This window comes from Leuciscus leuciscus, assembly GCF_965113295.1.
Source record: "Leuciscus leuciscus genome assembly, chromosome: 13".
In the NCBI taxonomy this organism is placed as follows: domain Eukaryota; kingdom Metazoa; phylum Chordata; class Actinopteri; order Cypriniformes; family Leuciscidae; genus Leuciscus; species Leuciscus leuciscus.
In genome coordinates, this window is record NC_138737.1 from 18,527,119 (window position 1) to 18,553,798 (window position 26,680).

The 26,680-nt window shown below is 36.3% G+C and overlaps 1 protein-coding gene across 1 annotated transcript in view; it reads right to left on the reverse strand.

Annotated features, from left to right (window-relative positions):
- Window positions 1-26,680, reverse strand: part of ipo11 (importin 11) — a 172,381-nt gene that overhangs the window by 100,400 nt on the left and 45,301 nt on the right. Inside the window, exons 8-16 of the mRNA XM_082187980.1 lie at window positions 26,225-26,273; window positions 22,166-22,236; window positions 21,846-22,038; window positions 21,319-21,471; window positions 16,861-16,904; window positions 15,561-15,651; window positions 13,357-13,404; window positions 12,495-12,600; window positions 890-1,016 (exon numbers count right to left, since the gene is read on the reverse strand). Of these exons, the coding sequence (XP_082044106.1) occupies window positions 890-1,016; window positions 12,495-12,600; window positions 13,357-13,404; window positions 15,561-15,651; window positions 16,861-16,904; window positions 21,319-21,471; window positions 21,846-22,038; window positions 22,166-22,236; window positions 26,225-26,273 (882 nt within the window). The remainder of the gene's footprint in view (window positions 1-889; window positions 1,017-12,494; window positions 12,601-13,356; window positions 13,405-15,560; window positions 15,652-16,860; window positions 16,905-21,318; window positions 21,472-21,845; window positions 22,039-22,165; window positions 22,237-26,224; window positions 26,274-26,680) is intronic.

Sequence of the window (26,680 nt, forward strand, 5' to 3'; positions counted from 1 at the left end):
ATTTAAAATCTACCCTTTACTGTGTCAGTAATTTGTTAGTCAGAAAAATAGACTACCTTAAAAGTATTGCTTAATTTAACAGACCTGTGTGTGTTTTATATCATTAGTGCAGTATCCGTTCTCGGAGCATAAGTCCTGCCCGCGTGAGGTGCGCCGCTTCCCGCTCGCGCTGTTCTGTAGTTTACTAAAAGTTTATTAATTCTGAATGTGTCACGTCTCGCGTGCCCATCTATATTGCACCAAATGCGACACTGCACTCCTTTGTGAAGTCGATTGGATGAACGGTTCTCGAAATAATCAAAATGCAAACGGACATACAGACACATAGAGATTCCTGCTTTTATTAGAGAGAAGAATATGTTCAGCACCCTCTCTCCGAAGCTTTGAATATTTGATGTTCATTACTACCGAAGCTTCGAAGCTCAAAAAATGGTATTCGGACCAGCTCTGGTGTGTAGTCATCAGTTTGATTGGGGATTCTTATACTTAACATACTAATTAATAATGAAAATGATTGAATAGACATCATGCAGAAATTAAGATGCTGAATTCTTTTGAGGAAGACTAAGGTAGAAATTTAACAGAATGCGTGTGTGGCGCTCTCATCCGTGCAATTACAATGGGAACTAAAGCTTAGACCAGTTGTGTGAGCCAGACTTTGCTACCTCTCTCATCAACGTGGCAAGGACTGCTAAAACAGTTTTCCAATGAATAATCTAATATTTCACATTGTTTTATACTTTTATGGTGCTTGTGTCCTTTTTGAAGCTAGAAACCATCAGTCCACATTCATTGTAATGACATAAGGGTGAGTAAATGATGACAGATTATTAGTTTTTGGCTGAAATATCCCTTTAAGAAACCTGGACATCCTGTAAGCTTCACATACCACAAGATCGGGGTCCTGCATGAGACTGAGGATGACCTCGTAGAGCAGGGGCCGTAGATCCGGCTTGAACTTGACCGAGATCCATTGTCCAATCAGCCAGATCACCCGCCTTCTGATCAACTTGTACCTAAAAAGCAAAATGAGCCAAATCAGCATTCCCTGTGCATTGTGCTGTTAATGGCTTAACATCTTTTAAAAAGCTTCTTTTATCTGAGAAGTTAAGGTTCTGAATTGCAGGTGTAAAACACAATAGGGAGATAATGTCCTGAAATGGTCTTTTACTCCTCAAATCCTGAATTCAGCAAACCTTAAACAGTTCTCATTTCCATGAATACAGAAAAACTTGCAGGTTTCTGTTCCCGGGAGGAAAAATTACATGAGGTTAGTATTCAAAAGGCAAAAACTTTCTTTGCAGTAACTTTATGTTCAGAAAAAAAGGAATGAAAGAAAGAAAAGCTGGCACAAGTACAAAATAAAACACTGGGGGCTCATTTATAATAAAAAAAAGTATACTAATCCTACATGTTCGAAATATTCCTATCATTCTGCTTTATTAAAGTGCAAATTATTTTAAAATCATGCTCACGAGTGACTGAATGCACTCCACCTACAGAATGCCTACAGATCTCTCTATGTGCTGAGATTAAACAACTAAAGTGCATTCAGAAATGTATTCAAGAGTTACAAAAGGTATACAGCAGTGCAGCCGAGGGCACCTTAATATTTTTGCCCACTCAATAGCCTAATAAATGTTTAATTTTTCATAATTAATGTTAGATTTATTCATTAGTCACACTGAAATGCAAATCACTTCCCGATCAAGATCGTGTACGTACTTGTGGAACGTGCATGTGCGCTTGATAATATTTGGAACATACTGTACATTTTTTCTTGCTATTTTGTTCTGCTCTCTCTTGTCTACTAACACTTTAATAAAATCATTTTCATTTTTGTTCACGACAAAATGCGACTAATGACTGAAGGATAAATTGCAAAGTGTAGGTTGATAACTTTTAAATATTAGTTTGTCGCTTTTACACATTTGTACATCCATTTATGTTTGTCAATAATTCTCACTCTCCTTTTCGCTCCCAAAATGCATGCTAGACATCTTACAGCTGGCTGTTATATTTTAGGTCTCAGAATAACTTTATGGATGTGTGCCCATAAATATTATAGATGTTAAGAATAAATACAGAGGATATTCAAAATAATAACAGTAATAAAAGGGGGCAGGGGTGTTCGCTTTTGTAAAGAATCCGCATTCTCCACCAAAAACTAGTCAAAATTGAAATGTTTTTTGCATTATTGGTTCCCAAAAGCAAAGCAGGCATGACTCTGAGCCCTGGGGTTCTCTCAGGTCACTAGAGAGAATAAAAGAGAGGCATCATTTCAAGGCTTTATTTGAAGAAAATATCTCTAGAGAAACAGGCTGCGGTGCCAGTGGCGTTGATAAAAAGTAAGTGAGCGTGCCAGGGGTTTAAGCTGCTTTCGTCTGCTTGCCAGTGAGCGACAGAGTAATTAGAGCCAATGGTGATAAAAACTTCAGCATCACACCCGAAACTACCAATACTAATATCACCAGCACCTCATTACGTTAAATATAAAGGTCACTCCACAGAGAGCAAATATATTAGCCAAGCTGCGAGTTATAATGAGTCCACTCTAAGGTAAACATTGTGTTTGCTCTACAAAGCATCTGCTAAATGACATGTAACCAATGATTACTCTCAATGGTAAACAGCGTAGCACATAAACATGCAAATAAAGGTAAACAAGCCTGCTGACGAAGGCACTTTAGCTTCATGTACACTCAGTGTAAGGAGTCTCCAGAGAGACCTCATTTTCCTTTTAAATCATTTTAATTCATTTTTAATAGGAATCTAATATGGAGTTTGGCAACAAGGTTATGAAGTAAATGAATACAGGAAAGGACGAGAGGGGCTGATAGCATGAGGTACAAAAAATAAGCCATAGACACAAAATTCCTTAAAGTTAGGCTGGGCATTTAAACAATCTCTCTAAATTATATATATTTTTTAAAAATATTAAAATGTATACAATTTTAATGTAATGTAATTTACACATTTAAACACACACACACACACACACACATATACATATATACATATATACACACATATATATACATATATACACACACACATATATATATATATATATATATATATATATATATATATATATATATACACACACATATATACACATATATATACATATATATACATATATATATATATATATATATATATATATATATATATATATATATAGTTTTTTTGAGCATCAAATCAGCACATTAGAATGATTCCTGAAGTATCATGTGACACTGAAGACTGGAGTAATGATGCTGAAAATTCAGCTTTGCATTACAGGAATAAATTACAATATATTAAAAAACAACAACATTGAAATATATTCAAATAGAAAATAATTTAGAAGTCATAATATTTAACAATATCACTGTTTTTTTGTGTGTCTTTTTTAATCAAATAAATGCAGCCTTGGTGAGCATAAGAGACTACTTTTAAAAACATAAAAAATAATACCGATCCCAAACCTTTTTAACGGCAGTGTGTGTGTGTGTGTGTGTGTGTGTGTATAATTCTACTGAATTTAATTTATGTATTCGATTACATTGAAATGACAGCTTGACAACATGAAAAATGAACCCAATTCAGACCTTTGTGTTGCAAATGAAATAATTCCTATAGGACAAATTATACACACACATCCAGAATAAAATCCCCAGTAGTAGGAAGTTGCTTGTGTTGTTTGTTTGGTAATATGCATCATAAAGTTTGTATGCGTGCCTGAGGCAGTGTCTAAAAGCGTTTAATGAATCACCATATGAGCTTCATGCAAGTTTTTTGCCAAAGTTCTGATCAATCTTTCAAAAAAATTAAAACGTCAATCCCAAAAGGAAAGACTCAAGGGGTTTTCACAGTATGGTCCCCAAGGACCATCTTCATATTATTACTGTGAAAAACACATTTTACAAATTTAAAAAGAGGACAGAGTTCCTGCCATTGTGCAATTAGTGAAAGGACTATTAAATGTATCAGAGAGCCGTGACTGTGTCGCATTGGAAATGTAATTTTGTGATTTAGTTATGACCTCTAGTTGCATACGTTCATGTATGTATGTGCGGGTGCCACAGAATTCAAATTCTGCTATTTAGTATTTGAATCACTTCATAAAAATAAATATATTCTAGTAGGCCTGAAAGGTGCTGACAATAATACTCTGCCTCTATTCACAGTTAATGATTGATTTTAAAGAGGGCTGCTGTCAAGTGGCTGCAGCTCAGACACGTCAAAACAGACCATGGCAGGGGACGTCACTCAAAGACTGCTGATAACCTCAGTCTTGTCTGTGTCAAAAAGAAGGGTACGGAAGCGAAGCTCTATAAAGGAGACTGAATCTTGTGGGCTGTCTCTCTCAAGTTTGCCATGAACACTTGAGCATTGAAAAGATGGAAGTATCTGAACACTAAGTTGTCATATACAATGACAATTAGACCTTCAGCAGGGGGACTGGTAATGAAAACATTGTTTCAAGTACATTACTGCTTTCAAATAGCTGAGTCATCATAAATGAGCTCTGCCATGCTGCGTCTCTTTCACATATACACAAAACATAGCAACACTTCTTCAATTACACACCTCTAATGAGCAACAAACCATTAAAATGAAGCAAACATGAAGAGAAACAAAGGAACCCAAAACAATTTTACTGTCACTCTTTTGCTAATGTGCATACAGTATTCAGTTTGAGAGCATACAAAGACCTGATATTTATAACTGAATATCCATGGCAAAGTTTTAGTTGAGCAATCGGACACCCCGGACTTTGACTATCAGAATAAAATCTAGTCTGCTATTTATTCTTAAGAATCACCCGCTCAGACAATAAAATGCCGTCTAACCAAAATGCAGCCCATCCATCATAACTTACCATAACCTCATCTTTGTGAATCCATCACTGGATTTTCCAGTAATGGTTTTCTGGTTTTCCACATCTGTACAAACTCACCTTTCTGCCATTACTGAACATACTAGCTCTACTGATATCCTTGCCAAATATGATACCTCCATTTCCACTGCCCTTGTTATTCAGGCCCCCTTAAAAGTAGACTTACGCATTCTACACACACATCTCCCTGGTTTACTCCTGCACTTCGCAGCTTGAATACTGTTGGCTATCACCTTGAACACCTCTACAGGAAAACCAGCAAGTGTGCATTTTACTGCTTATAGACCATATTGAGCTATACAAATCTGCATTAAATATGGCATGCTAGTTCAACCTTCCACCACTGTTAAAAACCTGGGTATAATTTGATTCTTCCCTCTATTTCTATCCCATATCTCATTTGACCATATCCTTTTTCAACCTCTGGAATATTGCTCATTTACATCCTTTCTTAAATAGCATGACGTTGAGACCCTAGTTCATGCTTTTTATTACTTCCCACTTAGACTACTGTTATTCTCTCTTTTTTGGCATAGCCACTACAACACTAAATAAGCTCCAGTATATTCAGAACGTCGCAGCCAGAGGCCTCACACATTCCAAGAAATCCTCCCACATTACTCAATGTGTTACTAGCCATTTCTTTGTAATTACTTGTGAAACATACTAGCAATTTCTGAGTTATTTTTTATTTATTTTTTCATTGCAGACATGCCTCTATAAACTTTAATTCCCGACTAACTTCCCAAAAATGTTGTAGTGCCCATCCAATCCAACTGGAACTGGTGTATTTTGATGGCTATGCAAATTTACCACACTGCATAAACATAAGTAATGGGTCAAATCATAACCCTTAGTGTGTGTTTGGGATGAGGTAACATCTGTGACTTAACACTCAACACAGTTTAGTCCCCCAAAGCTAAACTGGCACCACAGCTGCCACACTGAAGCTCTGAGATGAAAAGGTCATTTCATGCTGCTGCGAATCGCACGTTGACCATCATCATCACACATGCTGCTGCTCTCAGAGCTCGCCTGCAGTGTGGCTGCTGCAATGTATTTGAAACGCTATAGAGTCTGGCATGTGGCGAGGGTCGCTGAGCACTGGCCTGATTCTCCAGTGCACCAGAGGACACGACCCAGCTAGGACAATGAAAGGACGCCTGCTTCCAAGAACTCTCAGAGTGGAGGAAGCAAAGACGGATTTTAGTTTGTGAAAGAACGGCAAGAAATCTATTTTAGGTTCACAAGAGCTGTACGCAAAAACAGACATACAATACAACCAGTGTAGCCTGATTTACCCCAAAAATTACTCTTATGAGCCTGTTTGTGTTAGTGAATTAAAAACATACAAGGCGACTAGTGGTCTAATTCACAAACATACTCTTACAGTATGAGCCAATTCAGATTAGTGAATCAAAAATATACAGCATGACCTGTGTAGAGCAATTCACAAACAAATGATTCTCACAATACGAGCCTTTTCGTGTTAATGTATCAAACAAATACAGCACAATCAGTGTAGTCCAATTTATGAACAAATTACTTATGTACCGGTTAGTTTCTTTTAGTGACAATTAAAAAAGACAGGTTACCATTTGAATCAGTATGAAAGACTGCCTTGTGTAAATATACAACATTAGTAGAGACAGAATTTCATACATTTGCTAGCAAAACCGATATAACTAAAATATACACACATTAATAGGAAATGACTCATATGGAATCAAAATCTGAATCTAAGAGTTTGTGAATATGAACAGGTACGAATCCATAAATCTGCATCTATACCCAGCCCTTCCACACTTAATGCACTAATTTTACGCCTCAACCAAATTTTTTGTTATTCATTATGTCATTTAATTTAGTCATTTACTATGCATCTTTGATTTTTAAATGCATTTATTGTATTTAAAAAAAATACTGGCACATGTGTCTATTTATATGTACTCCAGTGTCTTTTATTCAGGTGTCAGGCCTCTCAGCAGCCTGTTGCAATGTCCCCAATGTCCCAGGCCATAATCCATCTATGGGAGGTAATAGTTCACCATGTCCTGCTAAAGGCGGAGAAAGAACATGACAGAGTTTTTGTAAATGGTGAAGACGGATGCAACAGGCTTCTTCAGCCAATCGATCCAGACTTTAGCAACACCTGTCCAGCGTAGCTGCCCTTTTTGACCCCTGAGGCACAAGATCAGCGCTAAGATAATCTGTCTGTCAAGGCAAAGCGCAAGAGTCTCGACTTTGTGACACGGTAGGTCAAATGAAGTGATGAATCAATGGGAGGGTCTGGAGGGATGCCAGTCAGGAGAAATGAAAGTGCACAAGGTCAAGGAATTTGCAGGCGTTTCTCATAACATGTAATGAGGACAAATTACCAAGGTATAATGCATATTGGTAACTTCCAGCTGAATATAAACTAGTCAAATCCCAAAGCTCAAGGCACAGATGGCAGATGTCAGCACCAGGGTTACTCATATGTATCTCTGAAAATCCCTCGGAGGCTTTCTCAGGCACACTGTCTCATCATGACAGTGACAAATGTGCCTGATTAAAGAGTGGCAAGCGTACATTTGCTTGCTCTGTCAAGAGACCGCCTCAATGAACATGAAAACACACACATTCGAGTGGTTGACTGATCCCCTCTGGAGCTGCGCAAAAGCCTACCGACAAGCACATATTTGCACATACATCGTCCGTAGCAAACTCTCGGGCATGTTATGCGTAAGCTAACAAGAATAAAACACGTGGATGGTTACAAACAAATGTAGAATTTGGAAATTCATGACTTCGTCTCTCTCTTTCTTTAAAGACCCATGAAATCACCAGTTTTCTGGCATTTTTTGAAGTATTTTGTATTGAAACTAAGTTTGGTCAGGACACTTTGAAGAATTAATTACACAAATTGATGTAGTGCAGAATGAGTCATCAATATCTTTGTTTCATTTTACAGGAAAAAATGGGTATATCCGCTCAAATGTACTTTTGCTACCATTTATAGATATGCTTGCATATACAGTACTGTTCACAACTTTGGAATCTGTAATATTTTAATGATTTTGAGGTATCTTATGCTTACCAAGGCTGCATTTATTTGATCACAAATACAGAATAAACAGTAATATTGTGAAATATTACAATTCCATATTAAAAGGTCATGTATTCCTGTGATGGCAAAGCTGAATGTTTCAGCATCATTACTCCAGTCTTCAGTGTCACATGATCCTTCAGAAATCATTCTAATATGCTGATTTGGTGCTCAAGAAACATTTCTTATCATTATGAATGTTGAAAACAGCTGTGCTGCGTAATATTTTTGCGCAAACTGTCACTTTTTTCAGGATTCTTTGATGAATAGAAAGTTCAAAAGAATTATACAAAACTTTTGGTGACATTATAAATATCTATCTATTTACCTTTGATCATTTTAATGCATCCTTGCTGAATAAAACTTTTAATTTCTTTCAATAAATTTTTTTACTGACTGCAAACTTTTAAACGGTGGTGTAGATGACCTAAGAAAACCTAAGTTTTAATTTCATGGAGTCTTTAAATGCCAACATCAATGTTATGAAATATGCAAATTAAGTTTAAATCCCACTCTCCTAACTCAATAGGAGGGAGAAACAGACGTACAAAAGCAAAATGGAAGGAGAAACTGGCGGTCATGGTTTCAAATGCGATCATAATGAGATCTTCCACAACAGAGGTCTGTTTTTCATCTCTTCTCTCTCTCTTTCTCTCTCTCTCTAAAGTAACAAATGATGCTTTGTGTAGAGTCACAATCTTCATTACCTCTTTTAATTTTGTATCTGTCCTCCCACAGAACTGTCACCAAAACATAAAAACGACATCAGGCATTGCACAGCAGTGTTGGGGAGTAAATTACAAAAAGTAAAAACAAACTACATTTCTTAGCAGCACAAAATTATCTTTAAGGAATGAGCTCCTTTTCTAAAAACTAATCGCTGCGGCCACTACGTCACTATATTTTGTATGAATATACAGTTAAGTGACGGAAAGTGGGCATTTTAGGAGAACAATTCATTCTAATAAATCTGTTTATTCAGCCAGTTGAACCAGTTAAAAAAAACCAAAAAAATATTTAAATGGTCCAATTGAGTCTCTGCAGGACTTTACATCTTGCTTTTCAATTCAAAACATTAAAATATTTATTACGGTACAATAATTGGCCAAATGTATGATATGATCAGAGATACAATCCTGAAAGACACATCTTTTAAAGTTTAACAAATTTTTTTTTGACATGACAAAATGCTAAAAAACAAGATTATAATAAATGTAGAATATTGTTAAGTTTGTTTGTTTGTTTGTTTAACACCATGCCAGCTTCTCTGGCTATTTTCTTGGCGAGAAGATTTATGGTAAAACTATATCAGGTTTTTACAATCTATTTTTGCTAAAAACTGTATTTGGTTAAAACATTTCTTCTAGAGTGTTAATGGAGTAAAAAAAAGGTTTACACAGGGTTAAAACCAGCTCAATCTAATAAAACATGCTTCAGGGATAAAGGGTTTTGACAGAAAAAAACATGTTGATGGATCTTCTTCTAATATTAAAAACTTGTGTGTCATCCTGGAATGGCATATTCGCCAACGGGTATAAACAATCGGTTACGCTTTAGTTTAGGGTCCAATTCTCATAATTAACTAACTATTAACTATGATTTTTGCCTCAATAAACTGCTAATTACTGTGTATTAATAGTTAGTATGGTAGTTGTTAAGTTTAGGTATTGGGTAGGATTAAGGGATCTAGAATATGGTCATGCAGAATAAGGCATTAATATGTGCTTTATACGCAGTGTTGGAAGTTTTTTTCATCTTTTTTTGTGCAAGTGAGATAAGTAAATGCACGCTCACGTTTAGTCTAGAACTACAATAACCATTGTTCACACACAACACCTCTGCACTTCAATTTGTCTCAACATGAGGACAAGAGTCAGTCAATAAATGGGAAAACAAAGTAACTTGCGTTACTTATTTGAAAAGTAACTCAGATATTTTGTTTTTTAAAAGTAATGTGTAACTTTACTAGTTACTTGAAAAAGTAATCTGATTACAAAATTCAAGTTACTTGTAATGAGTTACCCCTAACACCATTTATATGCACTAATAAACAGCCAATATCCAAGTAATATGCATGCTAATAAGAAACTAGATAATAGTGAGAATCGGACCCTAAACTAAAGTGTTACCAAACAATCTGGTCCCATCGGTTTGAAAATTAATTCTTCTCTCAACATTACAGGGCTGATTTCATGGAGTTTATACATGGTATATAGATCCTACTCTGTTTGCCATTTGCTATTCATATAGGAATGCATTATTGGTTTTAGATCCATAGGAGGCATTGTTAAATGTAGAAAATCTTGAAGTGTATCTAACTACTTCGAAGGGGTAGTTTAACTACTGTAAATTAAGAGCAGTTTGTCAAGTCATTTTCCCCAGCACTTCTGAACATACTTAAGCTCCATTTTTCGAAGCGACATGTCCAAATCCCTTTTCTTTTTCTTTCCTTTAAATCCAAAGTTTCTTTCCTTAACCCCCATGGCCTTCAATGAATATTTCAACACCTTTCTCTCCACGACATTTATTTTACATATCTGATACCACATATCTTCCAAACTCTCTTGACCTCATCAAGTCCACCGCAGGAGTCTCCCAGAAGAACATTATTTAACCAATCCATCAACTACAGCTGATATAATACTATGAAGGTAAAAGAGTAGCAAAACTCGAGAGCACGTAGATGTGAATTTGAGAACTTGTACAATAAATATTCGTACTTGTATGTGCACATTTACACTCACAGCTCCAATGTGAAAACCTGTAAAATAAAAATCTGAAGTTGAATGTTGAAATTTGCACTCGCAGACAATAGTCACAAACCTGTATTCTGAATTTGAAGCTGCAGACAAGTAGTCAGAAATGTGTAAAATGCCATTCACAGAAATACAATGACAGACACAAACTTGTAAGATATATTTGCATTTAATCTTACATTCACATTCGCAGAACAACCTCAATTGTGCACTTGCAACTTCTCAAATCTGTCACTGCAATTTCAGATTTCGCGGCTTGACTTTTGCTACTCTTTTCGCGATATATCAGGTGCAAAACTAACTTGTGCACTTGAAACTCAGTGGGGGCGAGAGAGAAATGGGGCGGGAGCGGGGGTGTTCAAAGGAGCCGTTTTATTGGTTGGCGCCTAGCCAATGAAATGGGACTTCTATTGTACGGGATGATGTCACGAAACCCGCGTGCACTGAAACGTCAACATGGCTTAATGCATTAGACTGATATTAAAAGGAATAAATGATATTATCAAACTCAGAAAACACCAAGCTAATAATGCATACTACAGAAAAGCAGATGAGGGTTTCGTGACATCATCGCGTACAATAGAAGTCCCATTTCATTGGCTAGGCGCCAACCAATAAAACGGCTCCTTTGAACGGCTCCCGCCCCCTTTCTCTCTCGCCGCCACTGAGTTTCAAGTGCTCAAGTTAGTTTTGCACCTGATATATCGCAAAAAGAGTAGCAAAAGTCAAGGCATGAAAATCTGAAATTGCAGTGACAGATTTGAGAAGTTGCAAGTACCTAATTGAGGTTGTTCTGCGAATGTGAATGTAAGATTAAATGCAAATATATATTACAAGTTTGTGTCTGTCATTGTATTTCTGTGAATGGCATTTTACACATTTGTGACTACTTGTCTGCAGCTTCAAATTCAGAATACAGGTTTGTGACTATTGTCTGCAAATGCAAATTTCAACATTCAACTTCAGATTTTTATTTGACAGGTTTTCACATTGGAGCTGTGAGTGTAAATGTGCACGTACAAGTACGAATATTTATTGTACAAGTTCTCAAATTCACATCTACATGCTCTCGAGTTTTGCTACTCTTTTACCTTCATATAATACTGCCATTGTAAGGAGGCAGCAAATGTCATTGAGGCGCAGTGTAAAGATTATCTAGGCTCCCGTCTGAGAGGTTTATCTAAATCTTGATATATTTGTGCTGTTCTTAAGACTTGAGGAAAAGTGAAAGATATCAGCTCTTTCCAGGGGTTGTCTGCATTCAGCATTTGATGTTATCCTGCACAATTTTAAACTCCTGAGGCCAAAAATCCCCCCCCCCAAAAATAGAGTTATTAAAATGTGTACACCTTTATGTAACCAACCTAGTTTTCCAGAAACAATCATAGGAAACAGAAAGAAACTTGAAGGTTCTGGGATTCATCCCACATTCTTTTTGATAAATTGCCTATCTGAGCTCACAGAGGAGTAATGCAATAAAAAAAAAAACTTCTGAGAGAAAGCTTTAGTCTTTTATCTGTAAGAGGGTTAGACCCCGTCACTGCACACAGGCGCTTCTTTGAATGCACCTGTTGAGTGACATCACTTCCTGGAATAATAGAAGTGAATATCATTTCATCTACAGAAAACAGTGCTTAAGATGTTTAGTTTGTTGATGTGAAATGTCATACTGCACAGACATTCCATTATCAAGTGTTCTTTACAAAGGTTTATGAATGTATAAATGGCTTTTAGGAGATTAATGATGTTTGTTAGATCATACCTGTTATGGCTGACTTGTAGCTCCCCTAGGAGTTGGTTCTTGAACCACTGATCAAAATCCACATTGTCAAACAATTCATAAGCGGCTAACCCAACGGCGTTGTACACTGCAAAGAGAAACAATCGATTTTTGCACAAGTTAACATTTAATTTAAAAGTTAAAAACTCGATTTTCGTACAAAGATGTATACATAGTCCGTGTCAGTTTTGCATATATTTGCATATATAGTGATCTAGTAAAAAAATTATCTTATCTATCCATATATATATATATATATTTTTTTTTTTTTTTTTACACACATATATATACACACACGTGTATACGCACACCCACTGTAAATATGAATGAATACATTTAATTATTGATCTAGTACAAAATTTTTATATATTGATTATATTATATATTACTTATAACAATTGGAAAGTAAAAAATTATAAATATAACATAATAAATACACTGATGGATATAAATATGTATTAAGCATATACAATAAACACAACAGTTGACTTTAGTGCTGTAGCAGCTGTACAACCACAATAAATTATACTTTTTTTTTTATAAATAAATAAAGATTGTATGCTACACTACTCGTGTGCTAACCAGAAAATAAATATAGGTCTTTAACTTAGACTGACCTTCATGTAAAGAGGTAGCAGAATAATACAGCATATATACATGTGTATATAATACTAGATTTAATAATAGTGCAGAATCTAGAGCAGAAACATTAAATATTTATTCTTCATTTTACACCAAAACGTCTCTTTTTTGCTATTTACATTTTTAAAATACTTTTTGACTGCCCTATCTTAAGTCTCTGATGTGATGGTTGTGTATAAGGGTAAGTAATGCATGATGGTACCTGCATCCTTCATGAGCATCTGCACTGGGTCCTCAACATTACTGGGGCCTGAGAGAGAGAAAGCAAGCATTGTGATATTTTTCCCTCCTCGAAACCTGCACACAATGTGCTTTAGGCCTGTTGGAAACATCTAGCCCTTTATACATCTGTAATAATTGTGACTTAACCACTTTGCAAGCAGTAGTAAAAGCAGCAAAGCATGTAATAAAATAAACAACTAAAACTTTCATCCCATTTCCCTAAGCCAATCACAATTAGCCATTCCAAAGCGACAATGAGGGGCCGACGCTCCTTATTGTCCATGTATAATTAGAACACAGAAAATGCTCAAGAGAAAAACAATGACACAACTAGGAAATTAACTGAGGGGTCATTATGAGAATCATCATCGGAATGTGTGTTTTTATAATGACTTCACACTATAATGATACATGATGTGCAAAAAAACCTATTTGTCATCTTTCAATTTAGTAAAACATGGAAATGTAATAATGATAAAAATGTGCCAAACCTAAATTCCACGTCAAAACACTCAAAGATTCTTATATGAATGTCCATAAGAATACCATTTAGCAGTTAGCACATCATCCTAATTTAATCATGATAGTACATTTTAATCAACTAATTTACACATAAAGCTCATTTGAGTCATTCACTAATTAATTAGGGAGCCAGATCAAAAGCAATGAGAGCGTAACGCTTGTCAGATGGTCCTTGTATTTGTCTGAAAGTGCGAGCTTAATTGCTACACGTGGCTTTAAGAGGAGCACTAGCGGTGGACACGCTTCAGCTTAGCAGGGTGTGCTTTATAAAGGTGACATTTGCCCTGCAGGGCTATAATCAAAAAAGTCCACATCTAAAGTAGAACCCCGGGTGACTTTGTCAGTTTTTCCCCCTCACAAAAAAAGTTACAGAAAATCCCTCATTTGGAAACAAAAAGAGCTTTGAAGAACTGATGGCATGTGTCATTTGGTGTCAACCCAGCCTATCAATCCAGCTAATGTCAGCAGGAAGCCAGAAATGAGAGCACTTCCATGCTGAAACACTTCAAAAAGAGCTTCTGTAAAAACCGTGTGGCATTCAAACACATTTTCAGTGCCTACTCTTGTAGAACACATGAACGGCTTTTCAAAATATTTCATGTAAGAAGCGAACATGTTAATTACTATAGATAAAAAGGGACCTGCAGTGTTAACTGGTGATAAATCACCTTCAGTTTATAAAAGAATCCTTTTTTTTCACCATGTTCTCAACTACTCCTGCTCCAGATGTGACATTTCTTTCATTATCACAACATAATGACAGCTCATTTAACCAGAGTTTCATTTGATCAGCGATTCTTTAATCATCACATTCAAAGCTTTGACTTGTCTAATTTATTGTCTATTATTTATTTATTTATTGACTTGTATAATTTATTTATAAATTATTGTATAATTTATTTGTGTCCTTGAATGCCAGGAGTCATGAATGAAAATGCTCACTTTTATCTGTTAATAAATGTAATGAATCTTCATTAGTAAGATCTCCTGTACCCCCTTTACTACCAATCTCCTGGTAGTAAAACCAGGTCATAGGTGTATTGAGCTGGTTTAGCTTTCCAAAGCCACTTTAAAATCTTTAAAAAAAGAACAGAATAACTAGATTGGCAAGGTTGGGAAACAAACCAATAAGCTGTTTGTCCAGCAGAGATTTAGTTAGGGTTGGAAATCAAGCAGAATTTATTTATTTATCTATAAAATGACCAAATGATTTTCAATAGGCTTAATTCTGATAATGTTTCTTAGCATCTACATTCATAAACTGATCCAGAGGCAAAACATCCTCACTCTTTAGTCAGATTCTAGAATGACTCTTATGAACTAGTTCTTTTTAAATACTCAAAATCTCAAAAATATTTAATAAACTTCAAAAAGACTAAAACCAGTCTCCAACTCATTATTATCAGTTTAAATCAGTCTGATGACTCACTTACTAAGTGAATCAGTTATCTTGAACATCAAATCAAATAAATTCAATGAAATCATTAAAACAAATAAATAAAACTGCCATTGTTTTGTTAATATGCTTATATTTAAGTGAACAGTTATGTCTAACTACTCTTAAAGTACTGAAAGAATTAACTTGATTCATTATTTCGCTACAATTTTCCAACCCTAGATGGAGTTGATGTAATATTCGTCAAGACATCAAATAAAACCAACCTTGAAGATTCTGCACCATCTCCAATAGTACTGGTGTCAAAGTTTGACTGTAGTTGTGGAAAATGTCCAAGAAAAGCACTTCCGTGCACGGCTGTAAAGACAGAAAGAAACAAAATGTGAGGGAGCATTCGATGCAGGAACAACATTTCAACACAAACATTTACCCACCAACACAAACACATGGAAGGCAAACCATCTGGTTTTCTGTGGTATCCATCATTCTTGCCAAAAACAATCAATAGTGTGCAATGAAGAAGGGGTCAGGGTGCGAGACCAGACACAGTGGCCTTCAGCATCTAATATTACAGGCAGGGACACTGACCTCCCAGTGAAAACAAGGAAGTCAAACATCACACCTTTACAAAGTGTGCCAAGAGAAAAGTGTCACAAAAGTATCACAGGAAAAAAAAAGACTTCATTTTAGATTTTAGCTTCTACCAAGAAATGCTGTACGATTAATTAAAATAAAAACCAAAATTGTGATATGGCTTAGTGAGATTATCACATCAGAAAGGCTGTGATTTAATTAAATAAACATATGCACCGGACACAAGCGGCGCAACAAAAGACAATATAAGCCATTATAATGAGCGATGCTGTCTACACTTGATACTTGATACATCTTTGCTATCTTAACACACAATTAGGTTTTACAATAAAATTTTAAGTTATAATTAATTATTTGAATTAAGCACTGTTATTTTTTTTCTATCCACAACACAATCATAACAGACATGTGGCACATTTTTGAGTTGTAACCACCGAGTTGAGATTCACTGCTAGACAGATGTGCAACAGTCATATTGCTTATAAATATTTGCATTCAGAGGACAATAAACATTTAAGCCTAATGCATAATTAAGACATTCCCTTTCGAAATTACCTGAAGGTGAAGTGATTCCACAGCGGTGTCTTTCAGCGAGTAAATGACAAATGATGTAAAACGCATTTCGCATGAGGTTATAAGTCAGCCAATGTCATTTTAAAGCCAGGACATAAAAGCCACATTAAGTAGGCAGCCAGATGTAATGCAAATCAAGTCGCATGAGGGCAGTAACAAATGACCCTGTAGAGTCACGGGCCCCCTATGTAAATTCCATAGAAATGTTACAGACCCCTGGTTCCTTTTAACTTGGTCGCTTTGCATTTACTTACAAGTCCATTGACCTTGGAATACATCTTTCTGTAAGGCAGTTCACCAAAAGACGGGCAATGGAAATGTTGCATATGCAAAAAGCAGTTTTAGAAATGATAATTATGAAATCAGTCAAACTAAATTTCATAGAGAGAGAACACTTACCCGCAAACTATACTTCCAGGAGTCACCACCTGTCTCTTCCACAGCTGAAGAAAGAAATAACATTAAACACAACTTGTCACAACATATATCATGCACTTTAAATGGATAGTTCACCCAAAAATAAAAATTCAGCCAGTTATTCATCTTCATGTCATTACAAACCCCTATGACTTTGTTGAAAAATGTCCTGTCCACTCTATTCAATATAATAGGACTGAAGGAGGACTGAGGCTGTCAAGCTTCAAAAAGCAAAATCATCCTACTTGTGCACAATATTCCAAGTCATTTAAAGCCATATGATAGCTTTGTGATACTAAAGCCATATGATACTTATCGGTTCAAAAAACCGCCCACAAAACATCGCACAATACAACTTTAACATCATAGGATGTCCTGTTACTTTATCCTCTATAGTAAAAGACCTGGGCCCGTATTCATAAAGATTCTAAGAATCCTCTAAGAAAACTCTTAATTTAGCTTAAAAACTTTTACGTAGGAGTCTTAGCTTAAAAGCGATTCGGGACCGATCTGAGAGCAACTCTGAGTAAGGAAAAGACAAAAACTTTCATCTTAGTAAGGAGGCGGGGTTGACCCCGTTGCTATGTATGACACAATCTTTTGAAGACTGTGATTGGTTGGTTGTCCAAGAAAAAAAAAAAAAAAAAAGTGATTTTAAGTATAGGGTCTATTCTAAGCCTTCACTTTGAAATTACATGCGTAATTTTTCCTATTTGACCGTTCTCACACACACACACACACACATTTTATATGTGTATATAAATCCTTTTTTTTTTTTTTTTTACCATGCTGTTAATTTCCTATAAGGTATTTGATTGGCTTAGAATGATAAAAATTGTTCCACTCTTTCCAATTACACTGATTGCTGGCATGTCTATTTAAGTGGTGGTTTGAATGTTGGTTTTAATGTATCAAACATGGAATTTTCCCAGTTGCCAAATATCGTAATGTAGTGATTACTTTCATTTCTGGCGCTGTGCTGTATCAGAGATGTTAGCGTGTCTCCAATAAGATCAGTCACAAACATGATCCCTGCACGATCTAATCTATAGCGTCTTATTAACTCACTGTTATTCATTGTCTGCAACACATTTCTTCTCCCTCTTCGTCTTTCTGCCATTTTCTCCTCTGCTAAAGAAACTCTTAAGCCTCTTAAAAGTCCTCGTCCGTGCTCCTAACAATTTTGAGCTTAAGACCTCTTTTAAGGGTTAAGATGCTTTCTGAATTACTTTTTTCTTTACTAGGATTTTTTCTTTAATTTTAAGAGTAAACGCCCACATTTCTAAGAATTTTCTTAGAATTTTGTCACAAGGAGCTACTCTTTGCATTAAGATTCTTTATGAATACGGGCCCAGGGTGTTATACTCGATTGCAACCTGTCTTTTGAAAATCATATTTCATATGTTACAAAAACAGCCTTTTTCCACCTTAGAAACATTGCTAAGCTACGTAATATGCTATCAGTTTCTGATGCAGAAAAGTTAGTTCATGCATTCATGACCTCGAGACTGGATTACTGTAATGCTTTATTAGCTGGGTGTCCTGCATCCTCAATAAACAAGCTACAGTTAGTCCAAAATGCCGCTGCTAGAGTTCTTACGAGATCAAGAAAATATGATCATATAACACCGATTTTATCATCACTGCATTGGTTACCTATAAAGTTCCGTATTAATTACAAGGTATTGCTACTGACTTACAAAGCCCTAAACGGCTTAGCTCCAGTCTATTTAACGGATCTTCTATCACCCTATAATCCATCGCGCTCTTTAAGATCACTAAATTCAAGGCTTTTGGTCATACCTAGGATATCCAGAACCACCAAAGGAGGGAGAGCGTTTTCACATTTGGCTCCAAAACTCTGGAATAGTCTTCCTGATACTGTTCGTTGCTCAGACTCGCTCTCCCAGTTTAAAACTAGATTAAAGTCGCATCTCTTCAGCCAGGCATTCATATAATCCTACAGTTCAAACTACAATCCGGCCTCTAGCTCATAAATGCCAGAGGAGAACTGGCCCCCGACTGAGCCTGGGTTCTCCCAAGGTTTTTTTTCTCCATTAGGTCACCTGATGGAGTTTTAGGACACCATTAGGTCACTTGATGGAGTTTTTCGGTTCCTTGCCACTGTTGCCTTTGGCTTGCTCAGTTGGGGATATTTTGGGGATATTTAATTTAATTTTATCAATTAATAAATTCCTCTTGAAAAAAACTTTGTTGTATTATTTTAATTTAATACTGTGAAGCTGCTTTGATACAATCTGTATTGTGAAAAGCGCTATACAAATAAACTTAACTTGACTTGACTTGACTGTGACAAACAGAGCAAAATGTTAGTCATCATTCACTGACAATCTTCCACTCCAAAGGCTGTTAACCCTTTTGACTGGACCATTGAGTAAGTGAGCTGAATTTCAATTAGATCATTTTTATGATTCTTTTATGGTGATTCCTTGTCATTTTAGAGCTTGACATTCCCAGTCCACATACATTTTCATTATATTGAAAAGAGTAGCCTGGATATTCTTCAAAAACTGTTCCAGTTTGGAATAACACAAAGGTGAGTAAACGATAAGAGAATTTTCGTTGGTTTGATGAACTACACTTTCAACCTTCACAACTTATGAAAGATTTTTTTTTTCTATCAATCAGGTAGCCTTTATGAGAAATCATATCCTGGTTCCACACAATGAATGTGGCAGGATTCTCTCCTCCCATGATCCAATTAAAGAGCAGGTCATTAAAGTGATAATTTCGCCTTCTCTATCATCTCTAGACACCTTATGTTCCTAAGGGTTGGTCATCAACAGGCCAGAACAATTCCGTCTGCTGCTGAGTCACTGAATTAATCGCAATTACGCTGCCTTGACAGCCAGACCCCTGGACGATTCAACAACTGGCATTGCCTATGCCAGAAAAAAAAAAAAAAAAAAAAAAATCACTGGACCACGGCAATATACATTAGAAAATGACACCAGCAAAGTACACCAAGAGATTTTAAATTACGGCCAACTGTACTTTGTGAAGCTCATTTCCTTGAAATAAATTACATCTTAAATTAATGCAGCAGGTACGGTTCAGTATCTCTGGACATGACACAATGGAGGGCTCAGATAAGTGACAAAAAAGGGCAGCTTCATGACTTCAAGTTCATGGGTAGTACATCTGTTGTCATAGCCACTTTCACCTCAGTGATTCATACATTCAGGTTGAGCCATATATGGTCATGATTAAGGAATCATGCAACAGTGTGGTTCATTTTGAAGCCCTAAAACCCAGAAAAGAATGTCCTGTGGGATTTTAGAATGGCGATTTTTAGTATTTGAACATCACGTAAATTAAAGGTATAGCTCAATTCAAATGAAAATGATGTCATCATTTGCTCACCGTCAAGTTGCTCCAAATCTGTATGAGTTTCTTCAGTTGGACACAAAAGATGATATTTTGGAAAAACGTCAGCAACCAGACAGTTGACGGTAGCCATTGACTTCCATAGTAGGAAAAAAATACAATGGAAGTCAATGGCTACAAACAACTGTCTGGTTACCGACGTTTTTCGAAATATCTTCTTTTGTGTTCAACAGAAGAAACTCATACAGATTTGGAGCAACTTGACGGTGAGCAAATGATTTTTGGGTGAAATTGCTCTGTAAATGTGGTTCATTTGAACAAGTGCGAACGCTGCCACCCGAATCCTTGTGCGCACCAAACAAGCAGAACGAGATAGCTGAAAATATGGGTCTTAGTTTGCATCCAAACGAACTCTGGTGTTTGGTTCGAATGGAATATGAACGCAACACTAATCAAAGACATCTAAATCACCCTAAAAAGGACAGAATGCTGAAGCATACCCATTTTTTCTCATCATAGGAGCTACGTTGCCCATTACAGTTCAGTAAAGGCATCAGAAACACTGTCACCTTGCAGCAGATCTTTGTTTGTGTGCAACGGAGGAATTGTTGCAACTGATTTGACTCCTTTACATTTTATGAACTCTTTACGAGTTCTCAGCTGCTCAAAATACCATCATATGTACGCACACACAACGGGCGCATTCAGCCTAGAACACAGCATTGTTTGTTAAATTCCGTCGCAAAATACTCTAACGCTAAGTGAACCAGGACTGAATATATTATTTTCTTTTTTAGTCCGGACCAGAAGAACCCTCTGTGGGGAAGGAAATCCAAGAGTTCATATATCATTCATTGAATGCAAACATGGCTTATCATTTGAAACATGTTCCAGCTTAACATCAGTTTTGTTTTTTCGGTCATGTGACCTAGCAGTTAACATTTGGGTTTCCAGATAGATTCTCTCTCGTGTATCATTTCTTCTCCCCATCTCTACTGTCTCTCTCTGATTAAATGGCAAACAGCCCAGAAAAACAAAAACAAGAAGTTTTACAACTTTAGATATGTTATTGATTTCATAATTCACATTTACCAAAACTCTCTGGGTCTTCTTCCCACATGGTTAGCTCTTCCTCTGTCAGCAGAAAGTATTTGGATACCAGTCTCCTGCCGATCTCCGTCAGAGTTTGGTGTGTAAAGAATGAAGTCTTAATTTTATGTGCCTCCAGGCTCTCTGGTTTACTGTCTGGAATACATATTGGAACATCACTTCAATATACAATTATCCATATAGTAATGTTCAAGATATTAGATCATTCATTAAAATGTCTCATGTGCTCCTGCGGTCCATTAGTAAGGCAATAAAACAATATAACGGGAGGCATTTTTATATCAGTTTACTTCAATCTCTATCTAGGGAACCTTAGTCATGACTGAACAGCCAGATTTTATTATGAAACATCTCATTGGTTCGCTTTTGCCCTCTACCAACTCTGAAATGTCCTTGATGAGTTAAAAGGCTGTTATCCATTTCCAATTTCGAATAAGCTAGAACTTTAAAATGGAGGCTCGCCATGCCAAAGTCATTACTAAAGTCATTGCTGCTGATGTGCTGCCTACCTTCAATGTTCTTGGCAGGTTTGTAGGCATCGTTTTTAACAATCATCTTGATGAGGTTCATGCACTGTACAATAAAACGCTCAAAAACAACACCCTCGCCAGCCTCGGTGAACACGTAGCTGACCGCGAACTCCAGCGATCGCTGAATAAGGGGGATGAAAGGCCACGGGTGATATTCCAGGAAGTCCAGCAACTAGCAGAGAGCATTAAACATGAAGTTAAACCACAGTTCAGGAGTTCAGCATGGCCCATAACATCTCAAGTAAAAGTGCCCAGATTATTTCTTTTTCCCTCTTAATTGACTGAACTTTTAGACTTACAACTTTGGTGAACAAAATGATGGTCTTCTCAAGCTTTTCTCTGCAAAGACTGCCTGGACCAACTTGCCGGCCTGCAAAAAGTAGATGGAAAGGCTGAAAACATATGCTTCAGTTTCCTTGCATGTTATCATTATTTAATCATCCTCATGTTGCTTTAAAACTTCTATGACAAAAAGCACTATAAAAAAAAAAAAAAAATCATAAAAGGTGCCCATATGATGCGTGTGCAGTACCAACTGTATAAGGAACAGACCGATATTCAAGATGTTATCCACTGAAAATCGAATCTATCTCTTCTAAGCACATTTATGATAGTTCAAAACCTATCTGAATGATCTGTTCAGAAATTACACTGATCCAGTTTTCTATGATTTGCTCACTTGAGGAGAAGATTGCCTGTGATTATAGACTTTGTTAGCTTTTTGTTTGCCGGTTTGCTTCACAGACACAGCGCACAAGGTGTCTGAACTACTTTTTATAATATTTTTATAGTGCCTTTTTGTCATTTTGGAGCTTGACATTCTCAGTCTTTATTCACCTTCATTAGCCTTTATGGAAAAGAGGTGCCAAAAATCATTCATGTTTTGCACAAAAGAAAGTAAATCACTGAGGTTTTGGTCTAACAACACGAGGACGTGCAAATGTGTAAAAATTTTCATTGTAAAGGTGAATTGTGCCATCAAATGTATTTTACACATAGTACGAATCTACTGTGATTGATCATAATGTCTAAATCTATGGAAGCTTGTTTCTGCCACAGAATAAAAAATCTAAAAAGTAATTGTGACTTATCTAACAATTTACTTTTTTCTTTGAGTTTATATCTTGCAATTCAGACTTTATAACTTGCAATTGAGAGTTAAACCCCCGGTTTCACATACAAGGTTTAAGATAGTCATGGACTAAAATGCATGTTTGAGCTGTTTTAACTAAAATAACTTATCTTAAGAATAAAGATTCTTAAAAGATGTCAGTGCCATTGTTTTATCTCAAGATTCACACCAGTAATGTTTACTTTCTAAGGCATGTTTATAAACCGAAATGCCCCAACTGAACTAAGGCCTAATCCTGGCTTAATCTAAGCCCTGCCTGTGAAACAAGGCCAAAATCTCACGATTCTGACTTTTTTTGCTCAGAATTTCAGGATATAAACTCGCAGTTGTTAGTTATATGTATATGAACTCACAATTCTGACTTTTTTCTCACAATTAAGAGTTTGTATCTCGCAATTCAGACTTTTTTGTTTCTACGAATTGTGATATAAACTCGCAATTGTGAGTTATCAAGTTTTCGCAATAATTTTCTATGTGGCGGAAACAATCCATACTAAATCAGTCAAACGAAAGCCAAAAAAAGAAAAAATAATTCCTCTCAGCAGCCAAACCGCAGAGACTAATCTGTTTCCTTGCAAGGCAACACTCAGGACAGCGTGATACAGTGTGATAGAGCAGGGTAACCTTTCAAGGGGATTGGGCATCAATTTCTCGGTGCGGAGAGAAATGAAGAAATGAATAGAACAAAAAAGCCTGGATTATTTGGAGGACCTTATCTGGCCCAGAGTTGATATTTCAAATTCTGTTTGCTCATAAACTAAGTTTCTCATCCACGCCGAAATACCAACAGGCCGAATGAAACCTGACCTGCGGCCCAGCCAGAAGAACATATTGCCTGCGATATCACCAGTAGATAACAGCTTGCTTCTGTCTCATCTGATGACATATAACTCATGCAACGACAAGCCTGGGAAAAGCAGGCAGAGTGTCTCCAGGTGAAACCATGCAGATTTGGCATTATTGTCTTCTGCTTTAGCAGAAATTTAGTTGGAGCCTTTGAAGTGGTGATCTTTCAAAAATAAATTAGTTTGGCCTTTGACTATGCACTCTATACTCTAGCAATAAAGAATGGCAGTCCATCAGAATTAACCTTGTGATCTCAATCAGAAATATCTAAAAGTACTTTTCATACAAACCCACTTATAGTATTATTTTGGATTAAACTAAAGAAAAGATAATATTGAAGCACAACGAACCTGTACAATTTCAAAATGCACAGTCTGAAACAGGAATATAGTAATGTAGGCCTATAATAGTGATTAAAAAAAAGTAGATGGGTATCTGACTTAAATTGACAGTCAAAAATGAACAGGAACATGTCTTTGCTTCACTCAATAACAGATAATGAACTCTGTAACCATAAAATGTGGCTGTTATCTCTGAATGGGCTGAGGATTAAAAACTCCTACAAGCAAAATCAAATGTTCATTTCTCCTTAGATTGTTCTAAATCCTCTAAGTCCTCTAAATCCAATTCCACTATAATATCACACCACTTTATTTTCAAAATGGGAATAGCTTTGAATAAAATTGAATTGGCAAAAAACAAGTCTAACAGTAAATCATGGGGAAAAGTCTTTAAAGGTGTTCTCAGTAGGGTGACCACCATCAAACAAACCAAACGTGGGACGTTTATAAGTTTGTGTGGGAAAATGTGGGACATGTTACCAACATTAAAACATAACCTGAAACTGTTATATAATGTCTATCTAACTTAATACAAACATTTGTATTCTGCCTTTCAGCTGATAAAAAATACCATTACATCACATTGTAATATGTTACGTTATTTAAATTCAACATCGCTGAGCCCGAAGGCAGCAGGCATCATGCAGATCACTATTTTTGAAACAGTTCTGACCAAGTCCAACTAAAATCCAACAAAATAATGAACAAATAAAACAACATGATATTTGATCACTGACAGTCTTATATATTAAGAATATATTAAACCAAAAACTTTCATATTTTTAGAATGGATGTGAATTAAAACAACCACAGCAGGCAAAAAGTTGATCAATTCTGTTAAATTAAAAAATGTATTCACCAAATTATCCATTTGTTTTCTGACAGGGAACACATGGAACGAATCACCGCTCTACATATTGATTGACAGCCGCCACAACAAGTGACCGTGTTTACTCCTTTCTTTTCAACCATTGGGTAGGATTTTAAAATCTTTTTTAATTTAAATTTAAAATTTAAAAAGGATTTTTGGTCACCCTAGTTCTCAGTGATTTGTAAAAAGTTTTACACAAAGAAATGAATAGTACTAAATATGTTTAAAATCAAGTATCTTTACATGCGAATACTCCTGTCATGCAAGTAGCCTAATTCTTTACTGTATTTTTGATCAAATAAATGCAGCCTTGGTGAGCATACAATATTTTTTTCAAAAACATTATCTTACCAACCTCAAACTTTTGAAAGGTAGAGTGTTTACACATTACTTGTGTTTACAAGTCATAAGATTTACTAAAGCCAAGTTCACACAGTACGATTTTGGCCACGATTTGGCCGTTTGAAACAAATTTTGTGAATCCTAAAAGATTCCTCTGATCCTAGGCCAAAATCAGAAGTCGCTCGTTTGACATGTTCGCCGACAGCCGATTAATGACCAATGCGATCAAATTTGACCTCAGACGAAATTCTACCATTGTCAGAAGATTTGACGCACAGTCCTGCAGTGTGGCTTCCCCTACGACAACCGTCAAATCAAAAACCAATAGGAGCGGAGAACACAATTAGTGACTTGAGACAACAAACCACCACTTCACTTTAACTCCACACACACATCTTCGTTTTCCCCCAAGTTTTCTTTTTTAAGAAAAGCCATGATGAAAATTAACGCTAGAGACTGTTTTTGTTTGCTAGCCACAATTTTTTATCCTGCATGTAAATGCAGTACACAGCCATTGAATGTGTCACAGATTGATGATGTTAAACACAGAGCGAGTTGACATTAATGACAACTGAGATCCTACAGTGTTGACAGCTTACAGCGGGGATCATGTTCGTACAGTCTGACAAGCAACGATCATAAAGGACTATTATAAAGCATAAATTCCTATGTCGATGGAAAAATATGGAAGAAAATTAATGACAAATGTATTTGAAACAAGAGAAAACACTTTAGAAAACACCATATAGAAAAAAACTGAAAAACAATCCCAAAAATGGTGTTACACTATTGGAATTAGAAAAGAAAAAAAACATGTAATACTCACAGCATTCTAGAAACTGCTTTAGCCTCTCGAACACTGCATTGAGGAAGCCCTAGGGAAGGAGACACAGATAGCAAATGAAACATCGGTATCAGGTGTGGTTAGCGACTTTGAAATCATGCCGCTGACAATATCTAGGTTTTTATGTTGAAGGCAGATTTGGCAGGAAGCCCCAGGCAATCTTAACTCAGGCTGGGGAAGGACAGGCTGTTTACGTGGGGCGTCGGAGGAGAGATTTAGAGAGTGCCTGTCGTGCCAGGATACAATCCTAGAACGGTCGTTAAATAAATGGAACCAGTTTGATCAACACAGGACAAAAGTTACACTCTGCTGGCAGATGGAAATTTCTGCACCACACACAGTAAATTACAGCAGTTCATTTGCTGCTAGCACTATAAATAATGGGATAACTGACTGTCTCTTTAGAGGTATAAATGAAGTGAAAAAGCAACTGTGTAC